Source organism: Mustela putorius, unplaced genomic scaffold, assembly GCF_011764305.1.
Source record: "Mustela putorius furo isolate JIRA1106 unplaced genomic scaffold, ASM1176430v1.1 tig00003834_pilon_pilon_pilon, whole genome shotgun sequence".
NCBI classification, from domain to species: domain Eukaryota; kingdom Metazoa; phylum Chordata; class Mammalia; order Carnivora; family Mustelidae; genus Mustela; species Mustela putorius.
The window spans coordinates 26,485,156-26,507,585 of NW_025421987.1; the positions used below are offsets into that span (position 1 = coordinate 26,485,156).

The 22,430-nt window shown below is 37.5% G+C and overlaps 2 protein-coding genes across 3 annotated transcripts in view; one reads left to right on the plus strand and one right to left on the minus strand.

Moving 5' to 3' along the window:
• Window positions 1–22,430, plus strand: part of CMSS1 (cms1 ribosomal small subunit homolog) — a 383,251-nt gene that overhangs the window by 119,434 nt on the left and 241,387 nt on the right. The window lies entirely within an intron of this gene.
• The window catches only part of FILIP1L (filamin A interacting protein 1 like), a 307,303-nt gene that overhangs the window by 112,608 nt on the left and 172,265 nt on the right, over window positions 1–22,430 (minus strand). The window contains 1 exon segment of the mRNA XM_045088258.1: window positions 526–778. Coding sequence (XP_044944193.1) covers window positions 526–768 — 243 coding nt within the window. The 5' untranslated portion in view covers window positions 769–778.

A 22,430-nucleotide genomic window follows, 5' to 3' on the forward strand; every position in this document is an offset into this window, starting at 1 on the left:
ATATTTTAAATGTGAGCACTATAAACATTGGGGGAACCCCACATTTTTTATTGTTTGACAAGTAGATAACATGGTACCCTTTAAATGGACTGACATTTGCATTTGGGGGGGTAGGAAATAAGACTCTCTTATATGTGTAGTAACTGTTTCTTGTTTTTTATGTGAGTTAATAATGCTAGGGCAAGTTGAGTAGCCAATTTACATGGGGTATAAAAGTGCCTCTTGTTATTTAAGCCAATCTCGAAGTCATTGTTACTCAACCTGCCTGTGCACTGAATCTCATGAGCAGCACAGGCAGAGGATGTGATCTTTCACATGATGGTTGCCAGTTAAGTGTCATAATGACAGCCCTTTCAGATATGATTAATTGCCCTTTCGGTTGGCATAAGAGAATTCTGTATTTGTGTACTTTCTTTCACTTACATACAGGTAGAACCATAGACAATCTATTTCCATGGCAGCATACACCCCAAATTCACGAGCAGCCTTCTCTTTGAACATGGGGATAATTCTAACCCAGCTGACCTGAAGTTCTCCTTCCAGAATGCTCAGAAGAAATAAAAGATCGTCTCTTGAGAGGTCTTCTCCATGGTGACCGACACCACCTTGTGACTTAGGACAGGAAAGAATTGCATCTGACTCATTGGTGGGGTCTTTGTCTTGCTGTCTCTGCTTCATGTCCTCAGGTCCTTGGAAATCATGGTCTTTACTATGTCTTGGAAATTGCTTTAGGGCTGAGCCCTCTGTGTCACTGCTTCTGGAACGCATTCTTTAAAGCCTGGAAAGAAGGAAAACAGTGTGTACCTCTTAATGGAAGTAGAGTTTTAATAAGGGCACCTATTACTGCTTTAACAGGTCTGCACTCTTGCTGTATTTGCTGCAGCCAAAGACTCAATCTTTCTGAAGTCTACAGCAGAGAACAGCATTAGTAGATTCATAAATCACAGTTTTATTTACACTTCTGTTTTTTTAAATAAAAATTTTAAAAAAGGTGTTCTGCTTTGACTAAGGCCACTTATGTCCATGGGTAAACAGACTATATTTGAACTTCATTCACCAAGTATTTCATGTCAGGGATTCAGGTCATACCTCTGACCAACGCCTAAGTGTTTACTTGAGTTAAGATGTACTTAACGTAATTGTAAAATGGCAAACTTGCTAATTGTTCCAAATTTCTGCATATTCATGTTATAGTTTTTCCTTTGGAAGTTTAAAAATTTTTTGGAATGTCTTAGTCTTTGGTGCTTTAAAATAGAAACATCAGAATTACTGCTAGAAAATACTTTGGATTACTTTGTTTTGACAACAAAGTCTAATATTAAAGGAATGATGGGTTGGTCCCTGGCTGTATCCCTGACATTCTGCTAAAATTCCAGATCTGTCCTTGGATACATCAAGATTTTATAGTTAGGACACTCATCTCCAAAATAGGGACAATCCTGCCTATGGAAATAATTAAAATAAATCCATATTTAAGGTATACATAGCTTATATCTGATTATATAATTACCCAAATTAATTTATAATAGCAAGAAAAATTGTTTCACCTTTGAGATTTTTAACAAAAAGACAAATGTTAATTGAGCTTATAGTCTACTTCAATGATGTATATATTATTAATTTTAATCCTAAAACCTTGAAACTTTTATCATCTTAGTGAAGTGCTTTTGGATTATAATAAGATTTTTCCCCATACATTCTACAATAATATTTCTTTAAAAAAATATATCTGGGACACTTGACTGGCTCAGTCAGCAGAATGTGGGACTTGATCTTGGAGTTGTGAGTTCAAGCCCCATATTGTGTATAGAGATTATTTAAAAATTTAAAAAATATATGTATATTTTTAAAAATAGTATTTCTTTAAGGATCTGTAAAACCAAAGCATACAGAAAAGTGTGGGAAGTATAATGAGCCATTACATGCTACCACACAAATTCATAAAGTGTTAGTTTACTATATACATTAGAAAATGATTTTTTAATATAAGTATTATAGACACAGTTGAAGCTCTGTGTTTCTCTCTTCCTTAACCTATTCTCTATGCTTCCCACCCCAAAAGTAACCATCTTGAATTTGGTATATATATTCCCTTAAGACGTTTTATACTTTTTTTTGAACGTGTATATACATACTAAGCAATATATAGTATTGCTTTGTGTACTTTCAAACCTTATGTAAATAGCATATTTTTTTGTGTGTTGCTGAAACATGCTTTTTCACTCTGTATTTTCTAGATTCTTCCTTGTTCTATTTTATTTTAGTTTATATATATTTATTGCTATATAGTATTTCATTACGTGAGTAGTCCACCATTTACTTACACATTTTACTGTCAGTAGTTGTTTAAATAGTTTACTTTTTTTTTCAGTATTAGAAAAAATGCTGCAATGAACATCACTATTTTTTTCCTGTGTGCATGCATTTCTCTGGAAATATTCTTTAGGAATGGGATGTTAGAGCTGCGGAACATGTGTTCTCTCAGCATTACTAGGGATTATTGCTCCTCTAAGTGGAATACCAATTAACAGTAGGGTATCAGAGTTCTCATTGCTCCATATCTTCATCAGCAATTCCTATTACTGAATTTACAGTTTTTCCCATTTTGATAAATGAAATGGTATCTGACTTTTTAATTTGTATCGTATAATTTTTAGTGTGATGGGCATCTTTGCTTGTATTGAAAGGCCATTTGGGTTTCTTCATATTGCTTGTTCATGATCTTTGCTCATTTTTCTTTTGTTAGTTGTCTCTCTCATAGATTTGTAGAAATTCATATTGTATATAATTACCATTTTGTTAATTATATGTTTTGCTATTATCTTTTCTGGTCTGTAGCTTGCATTTTCACTTTATTTATTGTATTTTATGGTATAGAAATTTTAAATTTTCATTTATTAAATTTATCAATTTTTAGTTTTTCTTTTCTTATAATTTGCATTAGAAACCAAAACTTGATCAGTGACAGTACAAAAGAGTGCAGAAGACCATGGACTCTAGGACCATACTGCCTAAGTTCAGATCCCTACTCCATTATTAATTTGCTGTAAAACTTTGGGCAAGTTAGTTAATACCTCTGTGCTTCACTTTTCTCATCTATAACATGGGAATGATAGTAGTAGAATATTTGTAACCTAAAGCTACTGTGAAGATTACATGTCAGCACATGTCAATGTTTGCAACGTGCCTCATATAAAATTAGCACTCTAAATAAAAATTACTTTTATTAATATTATTATTAACTTTTATTTTTATTCCCAAAAATTATTCAGTGAGTCTATATTACCTTTATAGTTAGGAAAAAAATTCAGTGAATAAAATCTTTTTTAAAAAGTTGGGGGGGGAATTCAAGAAGAAAAGCCAAGTTTATTTGATTATCTCTTTCATTTAATGAAATATGAGGTGTGAGTGCTGAAGGAAAAAAAAAAAAAAGATTAAAAGAATAGCTTTGTGTCTTGGTTAGGTACTCTGTTTAAGAAGTGTTTCTCACCAGGGGCACCTGAGTGGCTCAGTCAGTTAGGCATCCAACTCTTGGTTTTGACTCAGGCCATGATCCCAGGGTAGTGGGATCAAGCCCCATGTCAGGCTTCACACTTAGTGGGGAGTATGCTTGAGGATTCTCTCTCCCTCTCCTGCTGCCCCTCCCCCAACTCAAGTGCACACACTCACTTTCTCTCTCTCAGATAAATAAATAAATCTTAAAAAGAGAGGGAGAGAGGGAAGTGATTCTCAACAGCCCCAGTTTGCTGGCACCACTTGAGAGCCCTGTTGGAATACTTTAGAAACCTTGAGGACTTCTGAGCCAGCCAGCTAGGCTTTGTTCATCCCTCTACCTGTACTCTACCAGTCATTTATTGAAAGTCCACTGTGTGTTATGTACTAAGGTGGTTATTTATGATGTGGCTTCCTTACTTCCCTTATTACAAATGATACACTTTTACTTGAAAGATTTCTAGAAATAGTTCCTAAAAATGGAGTTATGAGAAGTGCAATGAACTAGACAGAAGACTAATGAAAAAAGAATTCAGTCACAAATCAGTTGTGGGACTTAGTCAAATCATTGATCCTCTGTGAGCCCAGTGTCCCTAGTTGTGAAGTGAGGGAAATAGGGAGGTGTCTCCCTCTCTGATTTGATATATAATAATTCTTGCCAGTGTGCCTTTCAATTGTATAGTATTATCTATAGGCTATCAATAGTATATTAAGAAGAAATGGATTTGTGGATTTTCACCTTACATAAATCCACAGAAATCTAAATGCTTTATGTGGATGTGCAGTAAACCAGGTCTGATGATTACCACCAAGAAAGAGGTTATAGTTAGAAGACAATTCTTAAGGAAATAATCCTTATTTAATTTTCAGTAATAATTTTCAGTAAATTTTCAGTAATAATTTTTCAGCTGTAATGATTTTCAGCTGTAATAATTTTCAGCTGAGAATCGTTTTTTTAAGTTTGCATAGCTAATAACTGGAAGAACTGTGATTTGAATCCATGTACCCTGGCTCCAGAAACTGTACTAAAAATCATGCCATAATGCCATATGCTGTACTGCCAGAGACACACAGTTACAGACACCTTGTCCAGAATGAATATAGACACCCTATCTGAAACATGCTTATAACCTTGCTAAGTGATTACAGTATAGGTGAACAGTGATCTGTAATAGTAGTTATCACAGATTCTTCTCTATATAGTCGAGGAGGAATTCATTTATTTGAGAAAAGCAAAGCATAGAGAAGTATATTTTTTGTGTAGGGATGGAAAGTTGAAGATCTGTGGGAGATATGACTCTGGAAAACCCCATTATATGTATTTTTATGTATACATAAATAATGTTTATATACTAGCATATATACATATACATAGCATATGCTATGTATCTTATGAAAACATGTATATAATGTACAATATGAAAACATTCAAAAATGAAAAATATTAATTAAAAAATAATATATCTAATTATTTTTTCCTACTCTATGGGATTATCTTGAACATTCTAGGAAGACCCTTTCTCTGTCCTGTAGGAATAATGGTAGGTTCTTAATACAGATATATTTAATACAGATAACTATTGTGCTAACTTCAACAGCACATATACTAAAAAATTGATAAAATAGATCATTATTAAGTGCTACTTTATTTATAGATATATTCACACTTGAAGGACAGGACCACCCATATCTTCTGTCTCATATTATTGATTTCCATTTAGGTCTCCCATAGGGTATCTGACTTGATGCTTCATATATAGTGGGTATTTCACAAGATGACTAGTTTCTTCTTCTGCTTTGTGGCCTACCTCAAAACTTAGGTAATGGCTAAATGATAAGTTAAAAATTCTGTGGTTCATTCTGCAACTCACGTCATCTTGCAGCTCAGCTGGGCCTCAATGTTCTAAGATGGGCTTATTCACATTTCTGTCTGTCAGCTAGCTGGGCTAATAGACCTCAGCTGGGTCGTCTTATCTCTGCTCCACATGGGCTCTCAGCCTCTGGTAGGCTAGACAAGGCTTCCCCAAATGGTGGTCTCAGAGTATCATTCCAAAAGTACGAGAGCTGAATTTTTAAGACCTTATTTTTGTTGTCAAGAGAACGTCACAAGGCCAACCCCCATTCAAGAACTGGAGTCAGAGATTTCACCTCTTGATGGTTGGAGCTGCAAAGGTCACATTGCAGAGGAACAGGGTTGGAAAGAGTTAACTATAGCCATTTTATTTTTAAACTGTAGGTCTACCACACTTACAGATTCAGGTTTCTATGAAAATTGAATAAATGTTTAGTGTTTTGTTTTGTTGTTGTTTTTAAGTAGGCTCCACATTGCATGGAGCTTGACATGGGGCTTGAATTCACAACCCTGATATCAAGACCTGAGCTTGAGATCAAGAGTCTAAAGTTTAGGGCGCCTGGGTGGCTCAGTGGGTTAAACCTCTGCCTTCAGCTCAGGTCATGATCTCAGGGTCCTGGGATTGAGCTCCACATCAGGCTCTCTGCTCAGCGGGGAGCCTGCTTCCCCCTCTCTCTCTGCCTGTGTCTCTGCCTCCTTGTGATCTCTCTCTCTGTCAAATAAATAAATAAAATCTTAAAAAAAAAAAAAAAGAGTCTATAAAGCTTAACCAACTGAGCCACCCAGATGCCCCTAAATGTTTAGTTGAAAAGGGGTAAAATATATTTTGGTTTTACTTCTTTTAGTTTATTGGAAGTTTAAGGTTTTGTTGAGGGTTTTAATGATTTCTATGATGCATTCCTGTGCTTTCTCTTACCCACATATTCATATGTAGAACAGTAGCCCTTTTTTATTAAAATATTTTATTTATTTGAGAGAAAGAGAGTGTGTATGAGCATGAGCGGGGGTGGGGGGGCAGAGGGTAAGGCACAAGCAGACTCCCCGCTGAGCAAGGAGCCCAGGGCTTAATCCCAGGACCCTGAGATCATGACCTGAGCCAAAACCACTTAACCTACTGAGCCACCCAGGTGCCCCAACAGTAGCCTATTGATAAGAATCAACTTGTGTTCTGCTGCTAATCAATAAGGATTCCTCTGGATTAATTTTATCCAAGATTTGCCTTCCAGAATTCCAAGATAATGTAAGCTTCTATTTAGAAGAATAGTTTAAAAAGCATTTCTCATAAGTCCCCTTTGAGTTAAAGGCAAGCCAAGCTGTTGCAGAAAACTTGAATGAAACTCTGTATACATCACAGCTTCCCGTGCCTCACTTTTTAAAAAGGTGGGTTTGGTGAAATCTTCCAAGAAACCACAAGTGCTCTGGCAATGATGATATTTGTAAGTGATAAAAAGGAATGACCTAAAATATGTTGATACTTTGCTTATTCTTTTTTAAAGTGATTAGAGTTTTTCGAAGACTGCTAATCCTCTTTGGGGGCTGGGATTGGTGGCATCAACATTCTTGATGACATGCACATTGGATTTGTGAACAGATCCATCGTGTGCAGACTTCTGGTCTACTGAGGTGTTATAGGTCTCTGCATGTTTACAGTGGTGGAGTTTCCTTGCGCTTGTGCCAACAACCACAAAATGATCAGTAATGAGAAGTAATTAAGTATGGAGAGGAAGAAAACAAAGATGTGAATTTCATGATACTTCATGCTTTGTATTATCAGTGACTTCATTGTTTCTCTTGGCAAAATTTTAATGCATCTATGTTTGGCCCAGGGGTGTGTACTGAGGAAAAGAAAAATTTTGTAATAGCAACAGTGGGTTGGGATTTTCAGGTTAACCCCCCCCCCAAAAAAAAAGAATGGAAAGTTGCTTTAATTTATACCAAATAATGATGCCTTGCTCTTTTCATAAAGTGCTAGCAGTAACATTAAGTCTAGTTGTTTTTGAAAGAGAAATCTGGCTTAGTTGTCAGTTTAACACAACCCATTGCATTATCTATAACTAACATAGCCATCGAATGGCAGCCCTCAGAAGTGTAAGAAATTGATAGACTGGGATTCAGGAAACCTGGCTTCTGATCTCAGCTCTGCCAGGCTGTGGGTTGTCACTTATAAATGAGTATATTCAGCTAGGTCAGTCCTAAAAGATCATTCAGGATGGAACAAGGACCAGGGCTTCTTTCCCTTGACTTCTGTCTTGTTCCACACCCCCTAACAATTCCCCTGACAGTAGGATTCAGGCTTGAGACTAGATGATCTCTGAGGTCCTGGGGCTTCCCACTTTAGAATTCTGTAATTCTCTGTTGTCTTGTATCTATGGATACAAATGCAGTTCATTTGGCCCTGAGAAGCAGATTCTGTTTTGTTTTCCTATGTGGTGACCTCGGTCAGTTTTTCTTGGGTTTAAGCTGGTTGAAATCATGGTGGATCTTTGGTATGGATGTGTCCATGCAGGAGAAGAACAAGTAAAGAATTTGAAGCTATTTACTTAATTTAGTTAAGGAAGTAGCCAAATGTAAATAGTGGCCTATTCAACCTCTAATACATACAAACTTCAAGCCAACTCCTTATTATAAAAGTTAAATTTTCTTAATCATTCTTTACTAATTTTATATATCAAAAATTGCTTACTGTATATAATTGGGTACTATTAAGACATAATTTTATTCTCCATGTACCTGTTTATTTTCCTCTTTGAATGTTGGAAAAGAGGATATTTTACTTGTATAAAGGAACCTGGAAAAGTCTCAGTGAAAGAAATTGGTTTTGGTTTTGTTTACTTATTAATGATACTGAATGAGCTGATCAAAACTCCAAGTTAGGGAAGAAAATAATAATAGCAATAGCTTACATTTATTCAGTACTTACTAAATATAGGCCTGTTCTAAATGCTTTACTTCTATTAACTCATTTAGTTTCAAAAAACTGTTATTCATCCTTATTTTACAGAGGAGAAGACTGAGGCTTAAAACTGATAATAATTTGTTGAAGCTCATACTGCTAAAAAGTGGCACATCCTAACGTGGGCAGCCTGGATCCAAAGTATCCAGTAAATTGCTATGCTCTATCTATTTAGGATCTTACATAGTTAAGAAAAAATACTCATCCAACATTAAGTTATTCACAAACATTTATGAAGTACCCACTATACAGGTATTGTGCTAGGTGATTTGTTCTAGCTTATTTTTATACCTGAGTGTGGCATAGGCATAGCATAATAGAAGGAATCTGAGATTGTGGAATTTACATAGATCTGGACTTAAATCACAACTCCAATATGTTAGCGCTGTGGCCTTCGATCACACGTGGTTAGTAAACCTCCCCAAGCCTTCAAGTATAAAATGGAAGTAAGGGTACCTGTTATGATAGATTTATTAGTCATGCTTTGTGAGCAAAGGCCCTCTGTTTATGTCTGTATCCCTAGCGCCCAACAGATTTGGACATCAGCAGGCTTTCAGTAAACGATTGAATCATGCAGTCAGCAGAGCTGATTGGCTCTTAGTAGGAACTGCTTAATTGTAAAGCTGATTCATCTGGCTAAAAAGTTAGAAAAACAGTTTCAGGTGTACCCCATTTTACTGCTCTTCACTTATTGTGTTTTGCAGGTACTGCACTTTATACAGGTTGAAGGTTTGTGGCACCTCTGTTGAAAAAGTCTTTTGGCACCATTTTTCCAATAGCATTTAATCACTTTATGTCTCATGGCCACATTTTGGTAATTCTTGCAGTATTTCAGGCCTTTTCATAACTGTTTTGTTATTATGGTGATCTGTGGTCAGTGCTCTTTGACATTAATATGGTAATTATTTGGGGGCAGCACTAACCACACCCACTTAAGATGAACTCAGTCAGTGTATGTTGTGTGTGTTCTGACTGCACCACCAAACAGCCATTTTTCTGTCTCTCTGTTCTCAAGTCTCCCTATTCTCTAATGCACAGTATTGAAATTAATCCAATTAGTAACCCTATAATGGCTTCTGAGTGTTCAAGTGAAAGGAAGTGTTGCACATACCTCTATAGAATGATTAAGCTTAGTGAGGAATGTTGCAAGCTGAAAGGCTGACCCCTGTGCCAAACAGTCAAGTTGTGAATGCAAAAGGAAAGTTCCTGAAGGAAATTTAAAGTGCCACTCCAGTGAATACATGAATTGGTAGGAAAGCAAAACAGCCTTATTACTGGTATGGAGAAAGTTTTAGTGGTCTAGATAGAAGATCACACCAGCCAAAACCTTCCCATGAGTCAAAACCTAATCCAGAAAAAGGCCCTAACTTGTTTTAATTATATAAAGACAGAGAGAGGTAAGGAAGCTGCAGAAGAAAAGTTGGAAGTTGGTAGATGTTGGTTCATGAGGTTTAAGGAAAGAAGCCATCTCCATAATATAAAAGTGCCAAGTGAAGCAACAAGTTGTCCAGACCTAGCTAAGATCACTAATGAAGGTGGCTACACTAAACAATAGATTTCCAGTGGAGATGAAACAGCCTCCTATTCGAAGAAGATGCTATCTAGGACCTTCATTGCAAGGGAGAAGAAATCAATGCCTGGCTTTAAAACTTCAAAAAACAAGCCGACTGTCTTTAAGGGCTACTGCAACTGGTGACGTTAAGTTGAAACTGGTGCTTATTTACCATTCCAAAAATTCCTGGGGCCCCTAAGAATTATACTATAAATGGAATAAGAAAGCCTGGATGATAGCACATCTGTTGACAACATGGTTTACTGAATATTTTAAGCCCACTGTTGAGACCTCCCACTTATAAGGAGAGATTCCTTTCAAAACATGACTGTTCATTGACACTGCACCTGGTTGCCCAAGAACTCTGATGGAGATGTGCAATGAGTTGATTGTTGTTTTCATGCCTGCTAACACAGCACCCATTCTGCAGCCCATGAATCGAGTAATTTTTTTTAAAGATTAATTTATTTTTGAGAAAGTGCAAGCAGGGGAGGCGTAGAGGGAGAGAGAGAGAAGCAGGCTTCCTGCTGAGTAGGGAGTCCAACGTTGGGCTCCATCCCAGGACCCTGAGTTCATGGCCTGAGCCAAAATCAAGAGTCAGATGTGAGCCACGCAGGTGCTCCTGATCAAGGAGTGATTTTGACTTTCAAGTCTTATTATTATTTTTTTTAAGATTTTATTTTTTATTTTATTTATTTGACAGAGAGAGATCACAAGTAGGCAGAGAGGTAGGCAGAGAGAGAGGTGGAAGCAGGCTCCCTGCTGAGCAGAGAGCACAATGCGGGGCTCGATCCCAGGACCCTGGGATCATGACCTGAGCCGAAGGCAGAGGCTTTAACCCACTGAGCCACCCAGGCGCCCCTCAAGTCTTATTATTTAAGAGAGAGATTTTATAAGGCTATTGCTGCCCTTTTTAGTGATTCCACTGATGAATATGGGCAAAGTACATTGAAAACCTTCTGGGAAGGATTCACCATTTTAGATACCAAGAACATTCATGGTTGATGAAAAGAGGATATCAACATTAATAAGAGTTCGAAGAAATCAGTTACAACCCTCGTGGATGACTTTGAGAGGTTTGAGACTTTAGTAGAGGAAGCAACCAAAGATGTGGTAGAAATAGCAAGTAGAATTAGAAATGGCATCTGAAGATGTGACTGAATTGCTATAAGCTCATGATAAAACTTGGACTGCTGATGAGTTGCATCTTATGGATGAGCAAAGAAAGTGCTTTCTGGAGATAAAATCTACCCTGGTGAAGATGCTGTGAAGACTGTTGAAATGACCACAAATGATTTAGAATATTTCATAAATTTATTTGATAAAGCAGCAGGGTTTGAAAGTTTTGACTCCAATTTTGAAAGAAGTTCTGTGGGTAAATGCTGTCAAACAACATCATTTGCTAGAGAGAAATCCTTCGTAAAAGGAAGAGTCCAGGGGCGCCTGAATGGCTCAGTCATTAAGCATCAGCCTTTGGCTTAGGTTAGGATCCTAGGGTCCTGGGATGGAGCCCTGCATAGGGCTCCCTGCTCCACAGGGAGCCTGCTTCTCCCTCTCCCACTCCCCCTGCTGGTGTTCCCCCTCTGTCTGTCTCCCTCTCTAAAATAAATAAATAAAATCTTAAAAAAAAAAAAAAAGTCCATTGACACGGCAGACTTCACTGTTGTATTATTATTATTTTTTAAAGATTTTATTTATTTGACAGAGAGAAATCACAGGCAGGCAGAGAGAGAGGGGAAACAGCCTCTCCACTGAGCAGAGGGTGTAATTCAGGACTCAATCCCAGGACTCTGAGATCATGACCTGAGCCGGAGGCAGAGGCTTAACCCACTGAGCCACACAGGCGCCCCCACTGTTGTATTATGTTAAGAAATTGCCATAGCAATCCCAGCTTTCAGAAACCACCATCCTGGTCAGTCAGCAGCCATCAACATTGAGGCAAGACCTTCCACCCACAAAAAGATTACAACTCACTAAAAGCTCAGATGATGGATAGCCTTTATTAGCAACAAATAGTTTTTTAATTAAGGTATATACATTGTTTTTTTAGACATACTGCTACTATACACTTAATAGACTGTAGTATAATATAACCTAATTTTTTGTAAACTGGAACACCAGAAAATTTATTTGACTCACTTTATTGCAATATTCCCTTTATTGGGGTGGTCTGTTACTGAACCTGCCATGTCTCTGAGGTATGCTTGTACTGAGAAACTAGTAAGAAATAGCTCATATGTATAGACCACTTATCACAGGCCAAGTGTTGTTTTAAGTGCTTTGTATTATCTTATTTATTCTTAACGAGTTTTAGCTTGAACTAAATACTCTTAAGAGAAGGCTTGATAAGGACTGCCTGGCTGGCTCCATTGTTAAGCATCAACCTTCAGCTCAGGTCATAATCCCAGAGTCCTAGGGTTGAGCCCCATGTCGGGCTCTCTGCTCAATGGGAAGCCTGCTTCTCCCTCTCCTACTCTCCCCGCTGTGTTCCCTCTCTTCCTGTATCTCTCTCTGTCAAATAAATAAATAAAGTCTTAAAAGAAAGAAAGAAAAAGCTTGGAAAGGTAAGGGTGAAGAATCTCATAGAAGATATCATAGACAAATGATTATCAGTATCAAGGTAGTACTGGTGCCTATACAAAGTTCAGAGAGTATGTGTGTGTGCACACACTGTGGAGAAGTGACTCTAGGTCCCCAAGACTTGCCAGAAATTTCCAGTTAATGTCACTGAATTTTGCAAATGTTTCATCATAGATACCCCAACCTTAGGCTTTCCTTACCCTCACCTCCCCACATACACACATAAAATAAACTGAGGATCCACTATATGCTTTCTTTTCATTTGACAGCACATTTGACAATCATTAGTTCTGATTTTATGTATGTGACATTTTATATAAAGCAGTATCATTTAAATTTGATTCAGTAGGAAATTTGAGGGTTGATTTACTCTGATTACAGGATGGCTACATAATGCAGAGTGAGTCTGTGCTAATTGTAGGATGCTCATCTCAGTGATCCAGGGCCTAAAATTTGAATGTGTTTAACATCCCATACTTTGCTTAATTTAGGGAATATGCTGTCTACTACGTTTACATTTCCATTTGGATTTCCCCATCTTTCTGCATGGAACTATTCAGCTATAACTTAGTTCCCTCAAAGGGGAATGGAAAGAGATGTAGTAAGATTATGGGGTTCTCAGCAGAGCTGGTTGAGCCCTTAATATTAACTGTCTCATGGTAAATGTGATTCATCTATGAAAATACTGGCTATAAATAGATGTTAATAGTGCCCAGTTGCAAAACAGCCAGGTTATGCTAGCATGGCCACATTAGGGAAAAAAATCTTGTTGAGTATTTTATTTGGTTTCTCTTAAAATAAAAAATAAAAAAATAAAAAATTTCTTTCCTTTTATTGCCCTAGCCACCCACGTTTGAAGACACTAAATTCAGCCAACTGCATTAAAGCTATCTGATGGCTAAAAAAAGACACATTGAAAACCGGATACCCTAATTTAGCATTAGCCCCTTTTGGGTTTTTTTTCTTCCATTTTCAGTTAAAATCATTCAAACATTTCCATAATGGTATTTTTCCTTGTAGGGAGAGTATGGACAATGCTTCAGAGAGGGGAATGGAAGTTGGTTGTGGGGGGAGGGAGTGATTCAGGCCATATTCCCAACAATTCTGTGTCCTCATAGAAAAGTCAAAGTCACAGAAAGGGAAGAATCAAATATAAGGTTTAGAAGGCAGTATAGTAGTCATCTCATCCATCCCCCACGGTACGCTGCAATCAGTGTTTTCTTTTATAACCTGCTCAGTTGTTATGTGGCTCCAAGTGTCAGAAAGTACTTCCTTGTGAGCTTAAATCCAACGCCCAGGAACTTCCTGCATTTATCCTGCTTCTGCCTCCAGAAGTAAATCAAACAAGACTATTCCTTGTGCCACACCATTAGACCTTCAGTGGGAAGGGCTCTATTCTTTTTCCCAAATGAAACCTGGTCAGCTTCTTCAGTGACTTCTCAAACGAAGTTGTCTCATCTCTGTCACCCAACACATGGTCTCACACACACATTTTGAGTATACCCAGTTAGACCTACCTACTCTTCATTAGGCCAGGTTGTTTCTTAAAGAAATACATGAAGTAGTTGGGCATAATTTCCCATATATTAAACAGAACTAAAGCAGTGAATTGGTGAGTGTATATATTTACGGAAGATCTCAGTAGTTCTTCTGATGTTGGATTTCAATTTGAATAAAGTATAGATCCAGAAATTTGATAGTAGACATTTAACGAAGACTTACTCCAGTTTAGCTTACCAGGTGAGTGCTTATAATAATACTTTTGTGTGTGCATTGTTTGATACATCAGTAGATAGGTAATTGTCCTGTTTTGCAGTATAAGGAATATGAAATTCAGAAAGCTTAAATAACTTTGGCTAATAAACCTTGGACCAGAGATGATGAAAACTTAGGTGTTCTGACACCTCTTTCTCTCCAGGCTCATGCTAGATTAATCCAAGCTCACACTTGTTGTTGTTGTTGTTGTTGTTGTTGTTGTCATTGTTGTTGTTATAAGCTTGTTCTTTGGTGGTTTGTCCACTAAATAAGTGGGTAGTCAGAGAAATGCTACACTGTAGATACAGAATAAACAGCCTGCCAATGAGGTCTAATAGAGCAGACTTACATCATGGCTTTTCTTAGCTGTGTGTTCTGAAGAAAGGACAAAAAGAAATATAAAAATCTCAGAGTATAAATAGTTCATTTATCCAAATTTTCCATTACAAATCAGTGGCTCTTTAAAGATTCTTTTCTCATTTAAGGTTGACACAGGGCTGGGAAAGTTTTCCAGACCTTGGTGGAATAGAACAGAAAAAGAAAATTATTTAAATATACTCCATATTAGCTTTAAATACATTTCTGAATGCCACACTCACAGCACTAGGTCAGAGCTCTTGAAAATCATCTGATTCTTTTAACAGTTTTCAAACTACATCATATTTCATATTTTTTCCAATTCCGCTCTCTGGTTTTTCTTAGAAGTACAGTGATAATTGAGCCAGTCATTTAACCTTTCTATCCTCTTTGAATTTTTGTCCCTTTGGCTCTCAGAACCAGTTTTGTCAGATCTCTTTATTCTGCAGAGGCCCAGGGAGGTTAACTGATGTGCCCGTGGTCATAGCCAGCACCAGAATCCAGATCTTGCCTACAGCTCTGTTTATGTTTCCACAGCAACAATGCTTTTCGGAAACCAATTCCTGTTTCTATTAGCTCTCATAAGAATCCTAAAAGATACAAATGCATCTTTCAGAGTACACGAAGTCTCCCACAAATTTTATTTTTTCCAACCTCTTCCTTAACCTGCTAGTGACTGTAGGCCTGAGACTACCTTTAGGCCTTATCTTGGCTAGCCCAACCCAGCATAATAAAGAGCTCAGAGGTGAACAAGAGTTTCAGAGATCAGGAGTGCACATCTACAGATTTTAACATGACTTCTTTCCTTTCTATTCTTCTATCTAAGGACCTGTGACTAGAATAGAGAGATTGTTATAGAGAAAATGTTGCAACTGCTGAAGTCCCTGAGCTGTACTCAATCTTGTAGCCATTTTACTTCCCCTTTCCCAGCATTTCCCTGTGTTCAGTTTATCTTCCTATAATTGGAGAAAGGTTTAACTCCTTGCCTCCTGGGCATGTAAGTGTAGTCTAACACATTTATAATTTCTCTTATTAGAGGAAAAGTAGGAAACTGACTTTTGTAAAACTCCATTTCTCTGCCAAATGATATGATTCATACTTTCTGTTCTTTACCTCTCTTTAAAAATAGTATTATTCTCCTTGTTTTATAGATAAACTGCAGTGTTGAGAAGCTCACAGCTTAGTGTGGTAAAAATACAGGTTCAAGATTAAGTACAGAATTCCAGTAAATACTATAAATCATGTCCAGTATATAAAGTGTTTTGAGAGCATTTGAGAGAAAATGACTACTCTGCCAAAGGGACTTAGTGAAAGCACCTCAGAGGGAAGTTGGACCTTAGAGGGTAAGAGTGTCCAAGTCATATGTACAGACTGAAGATAGATGAAAAACACCGTATGTGGTGAATATCAAATCATCCTTATGGCTGAAGCCAAGGAGGTGTTCATTAGTGATAGGTGAGGATAGAAGGTGAACCATGGGCATGTGTAAGGCTGTTAACAAGCCCGTTCATAATAAGGAAGATGAAACAATGAAGTATCCAACAAATAATAGAGAATAATTAAATAAATTCATGGAATATACAGTACTGACTATTTAGGCTGCCAGCAAAAGTCAAGTTTTCAAAGAATATTTAATAATATGTGAAAATATTTTCAATGTATAATAAGTTAAAAAAAATTTTTTTTTGAAAAAGAGACCTATATATTCAGTCACACTGCTTTCACATTTTGGAGACTTTTTTTCAGAAGAGAGATAAAATAAGTGAGACGAAGCCATGAAAGTCATTAACAAGGCAATAGAAGGTTACCTTAGCAGTAGCTGAAGTGATTATCCCTGGGGTATGAGGAAAGAAGATCAATGAAATTTGAATGTGGACTATGTATTAGATGATGTTAAGAGATGGTGTTAAGAAGTTACTGTTAATTTTATAATGTGCCGATGGCATTGTGTTTATATGAGAGAATGTCTTTTTTATTTTTCCAGATACCTAATGAAGTATCTAAGTGTGAAATAACATGATATCCTGAGCTTTACTTTTAAGTACTCTAGGAAAAACAAAAGCAGAGATAAAGTAAAATAAATATGACAACGTATTGCAGACTGTTGAAGATGGCGGAGGGGTACATGGCTTTATTATATTCTCCTTCCTACTTTTTATTTGGAAATGTTCATAATAAAAGATTTAAAGCATCAGGGACACATAGTATTGGATGCATAAACATTTCAAGAAATGGTTCTTTTTAGAAAGAAGAAAATATTGCAAGGTGAAGAGAGAAAGAAAGCAAGCAAGCAAGCAGGCAGGCATCAAGGATTGTGTGTCAGACACAAGGAAGACAAAGAACCTAAAAAGTGAGCTATATCCCAGGAGCTGAAAAAATTATTTCAAAAAGGAGAAAGTTGCTGTGACCTCATTTTAACAGCATAGACATTGGTCAGAACAGTTTCAGAACTCCACTTTTATAGTTTTTTATTTTGAAATATCCCTCATCCATGGCAAATTCTGGTCTGTTGAAACTGAATTTGACTTCTGACAATGGGGAAAGTTTTTGAAACCAAATCCAATGAATCAATTTAGAGTATGGGTCAGCTAATACTGTTTTTGGTCAGAGAACCAATTGTGACCTTAAAAAAATGGGTTTAGCTTTTGTATGTGGTCTTTGAAAGGGTTTTGAAGACCTTTCCAGTATATGTCAGCCATGATACTCTTTCAGAATAAGCTTTATAAAGGAAAACCTTTGACAAAATGACCTGTTTGAATTTATACCTTAGGGCTTTTTTTTTTTTTTTTTTTTTTTAGTATTCCATCTACTCTAGTTATATATCAAATCTTTGGTATCCTAGAATTTTTGGTTGTTTTTTAGAATCCCAATATAAGCAGAAAAGTAGAAAATAACATGGTGTGTGGCAGGAGAAGGAGCACAGTCTTTGGGGCCAGCAATGGCACTGCCTCCATTTCTACGTGCTGTCCAGTTCAACGCCAGTTACTTCATTTCTTTAGGACTCTGCCTTGCAGTGTTATTGGGACAATTCAAGGTTGTGTGTGTCAGGTACTATGCCCAGTGCCTGGCATATGATAGGAATCTAAAACTCATCATGGTAGAGATACAGTGATACAATTTTAATCTCCTGGTTCATCAGACATGCCTTCCCTCTTGCGATGAGATAAGAAATAAGTAATGGATTTTAGCATCATGAGGAGAGTATATTACTCAGCCTTACCTTGCTGAACAGGGGTAGTTCTTTTAGTCAGTGCTAAACTGGTATTTTCAGAGAGTGAGTAATTTTGTGCCTTGCCAAGGTGAAGAGTGGCAAGCTGAAGAAACTGGTTTTGGCCAGGAACTGGTGCCTGTTATTTAGCAGAGCAGCAATGGGGAATTGAGATCCTGGCAGTTTAGAGAGACTTAACATAAACTGACTGGCTTCTTGGTCCTAACTGACCATAACTGTCCACACAAGATGATGAAAGAGCACTGATTCAAAAAGGTATGCTTACCCATGAACTCATTAGCTGCCTCTTCCACCAACCATGACTTTTAAAATCGTTTCTAACATAGCATTACACAGCAGCAACACAAAACTTACTCTTACTGGTCAGGCACTGTTCTAAGGCACTATACTCATTTTCCCTTTTTTGCATGCACAATCAGGCAGATACTATTAATCAGTGCTTTATGGGAGAGTTTAAAGAGGTTAAGACAATCTGCTTCAGACCATAGAACTGGTAAGTGACACAGAAGGAGTTCCAGTTGGCTTCAGAGCCTGCCCAGTCTCTGCAAGCCTACTTTCTATTGCCTGAATTCTTTATCATTTGGAATAATGCTCTGTGTAAAGATGGGAGACACATCTGGGCACCTGGGTGGCTCAGTAAGTTAAGTGTCTGCCTTTGGCTTGAGTCATGACATCAGGGTTCTGGGATCGAGCCCCACATAGGGCTCCCTGCTCAGCAGGGAGTCTGCCTCTCCTTTTCTATCTGCCTTTCCCCCAGCTCATGCTCTCTCTTGCTCTCTCTCAAATAAAATAAATAAAATCTTTAAAAAAAAAAGGGGGGGGGAGACACATCTCTTCAGTGTTCATGGCACACTTTTGACTATGTCAGCAAAATTGAAGATGTCCATGCTCTTTCACCAGAAATCTGCATCATGACATGGTGATAGGACAGGAGAACATGGCACCACCAGGGAGAAAGAAATAATGTCTGGGCTTGGTCTGATAGGAGGGCACAGTGTGAGTTAAGGTCATGCTCCTTTGCTGCTCTCCATTATTCAGCTTATTCTAGGTGGTAGGAAGTTGTTAATAAAGCTGGAGGTCTGCTTAAGTCAAAAAGCATGAAGGAGCATCAGGAAGCCTCAAGAAAACCACATCCAGCCACACTTGCTCTAGGTAGTGTGGCTTTGGCTAGACTCTAAGTTTGGATCAAACTGCTTTCAGGATTCTTCAAACTGACACCAGGGCTCTCCTCATGTCCTCTGTCCTTTCTGAAGCCTCTAGGGCCATTATCTGTATGAAGGAGTGCTTTTCCGTGCTCTTTATTTATTACAGAGCCCTCTTTCCAGCTCTGTTGAATAGATCTGGACTTGAGATGCTTAGAGTCCATGGGAATGGGTAGCTTGAACTTGGAGATTTTACCCACCATTTGTGGTTCCATATAGCCCTTTGTTAGAAAGTGCCCAAGGCATCCAAGAGTGCATGTTGACCAAAGAGGTTGGCTGCTGCTAGGAGTTCTAAGTAAATAAATGGATGTCAGAAGAGTAAAACTAAGGGAGAGAAACAAAGCTTCATTACCCTCCCTTAAGCATGTTGCTTTGGATGTTTTGGTAATGATTGTGAAGCATTTACTCACAGACTAAACTAAGCTCTTTGTGTTCTTTGCATGGGGGAGACCTTGCCAAGTCAATTTCAGCATGCAAAGCCCAGACAATTATTCTTTTGGCATTTAGGGGCCACCCCTGTTTTCTTTGGGGTTGAGGGAGGGCAAACTGTTGACACAGGAAAGCTTTATAAGGAAAGAGAAGGCAACTTTATCCCACACTTTTTAGAAAAGTATCCCCTCTCCTCCATATCAGGGTTCTCATGTCCCTACTTCCTATGCTAAACCTCTGTCACAGAGCCAACAGAAGAAACCCCTAGGCTCAGAAGTGCCACACACACTTCGGTGCCCACAGAGTGTGACTCATTCATAGCTATTTTTTCTTCTGCTTAGCACCTCACCATGAAATTGTGTATTTCTTTTATAAATGTGTGATAGTTGTATTTTGAGTGATAACCTTGGAAAGATAAAGTTCTTGAGACTGTGGTCTTGGTTCATTATGTATTATATACTTTGCAGTAATGGTTCTCAACATGTAAACCTGGAACCCCTGGGAGCTTTCAAAATTGTCAAAGGGTTATTCCAATCTGTATTTCAGAAGCATTCATATTGTGTTTCCAGAATAGCTATAGATACTACTGTGATTGATGGCATACAAGCCATTTAAATAATTTCTTAATTTGTTGTAGGCTTTCTTGGTTCTCTCTTTTTTCAGTCTGTCAGTAGGAAAAGCTACAAGTACTGTGAATGGGGAATTAGGAAACTTTTTGTTATGGAAAAGGAATTCTCATCCTGGAAAGGATGGATAAACAGTGTTCAAAGATCTTTGTTATAGCAGCTAAATATGGGGCTCCTGTTTTTTTGTTATTGAACAAACATATTTAAAAGTGCTATGATTTCCCTGATCCACATCATTTCATGCTTGGATCAGAATTCCGTGTTAGTTGCAGTTGGAGCTGAGGAGTGAGCTGAAGGCATTTGGCCTTACAGATTGTTGATCTTAAAAATTAAAGGGTGCATATTATTTTTATTTTTTATTTTTTATTTTTTTTGGTGTCATAAGAGACTTCATGTATCCACCCTACTGTCTTTGGTACAAGTTACTGTACATACCATAATTACTTTCAGGTGACAAACAATTGCAGTTTTGCCTTAGTGGTGGCTACATGCTGAGGCCTGCATCTAGGGTGTTCTTTTTTTGACCTTCAGTAGAGACTGCTGCTTCCAGCACATTGGCTACAGTTTTTAAATAGCAGTTTGCTGACTCTATAATATAAAGCATCAAATTGCCAAGTGCAGGCACTTTCTCCGTTGGAAGAGTACAGCACATTCATTGCACAGGTGCTAACACTTGCCTGCCTTCTGCTGTGAGTGCTTTATTATTGTTGTTTTCTTCTTCCTTTTCTGTCAACATTTACCTTCAAATAAAAAAAATTTTTTAAGTAATACATATGTGTGAAGCACTGAAAATAGGGAAGCAAACATAAAGAATAAAAAAATTTATCCTTAATCCAACCATGCTAAGACTCCTACTTTTCATCTTTTTTCTATAACTTCCTATAGGCATTTTTCTTTTGTGTCTTTTATAATGTGCATGTTGTTTTGGGAACATTATCCATTGTCACTATTCTTCCATGTGACAATTTCTAAAAGCTGCATAGTACTTCATTGTATGACGGTGCTATTATTCATGTAATCATTCTCCTGTTACTGAATATTTTAATCATCACCTTCCTTCCCTTCTCCCTCCACTTTCGCCTTAGAGCCCTGTAGATCTAGAAGGGATTCAGAGCTAACAAAGAACCTTGACCTCCTACCTCGACTCTAACTGGTCTAAACCCCTGAGAACTGGCCTTGGCTCAGAAAAATATCTATTTGTTATTTTAAAGTCATGATTTTGGCCTCTGCAGGATTTAATCACAGTTCATAATTGCTATTCTATCTTCTCTCTGAATTCTTTCCTCTTTACCAAATTAAAAATATGAAAACTGTTTGGAACACTTTTTAAAAGGTAAAAATTTGGGGCGCCTGGGTGGCTCAGTGGGTTAAGCCGCTGCCTTCGGCTCAGGTCATGATCTCAGGGTCCTGGGATCGAGTCCCGCATCGGGCTCTCTGCTCAGCAGGGAGCCTGTTTCCTCCTCTCTCTCTCTCTGCCTGCCTCTCTGCCTACTTGTGATCTCTCTCTGTCAAATAAATAAATAAAAATATTAAAAAAAATAAATAAATAAAAGGTAAAAATTTTCGCAGTATCTGTAAATCAAACCATCATGCTGTATGTCTTAAAATTATATAGTCATGTATGTCAATTATTATTTCTCAATAAAACAGAAAAAAAGGAAGTAAAAATTAAATACAGAAATCCCAAGAGGGGTGGCTAGTCGATTAAGCATCCAACTCTTGATTTCAGCTCAGGTCATGATCTTTATGTCATGAGATCAAGCCCCATGTTGGGCTCCCTGCTCAGCCAGGAATCTGCTCCAGATTCTCTCTCTCACCCTCTTCTTCTGCCCCTCCCCTGCCTCTCTCTCTGAAAGAAATAAATAAATCTTTTAAAAAGAAAAAGGAAGAAATCATGAGACTACTTGAGTATACCACTGTACCATCTATTTAAGCCCCGAAAGTTGAGAATTTGAAAATGAAATTGAAATTGGAATATGTATCCAAGTAATTTAACAGTGAAAGGACATTTATTTTCACAAATGTTTTTCTTTTCATGGAAGAGACTATTATTATATTTACAGATTACTTCATTGTGTAGACTTTAATTCAAAAGATGAGAATCAGACTGGGGGAATATATTTCAGACAAAAGTAAAAGCAAAGCTGTGTAGACATTGGTAGTGGTAAGATAAGAATATTTTTTTTCCTTTTAAGGCAATAGCATTCTGTTTCTGGTCTCTAGAGTGACTATGTCATCATGTTAATATTCTTTTGTTATCAAGAGACAGACTTTGTGTGTAAAACATGGTTACCAAGCAATGTATGAAAAGTTAAATTGTTACATGGATTAGGATGTCCAGAGAAGATCCAAATTGGTCTAGAAAACCATCTAAGAATCATAAAACATCTTCAGAGTTGGAAG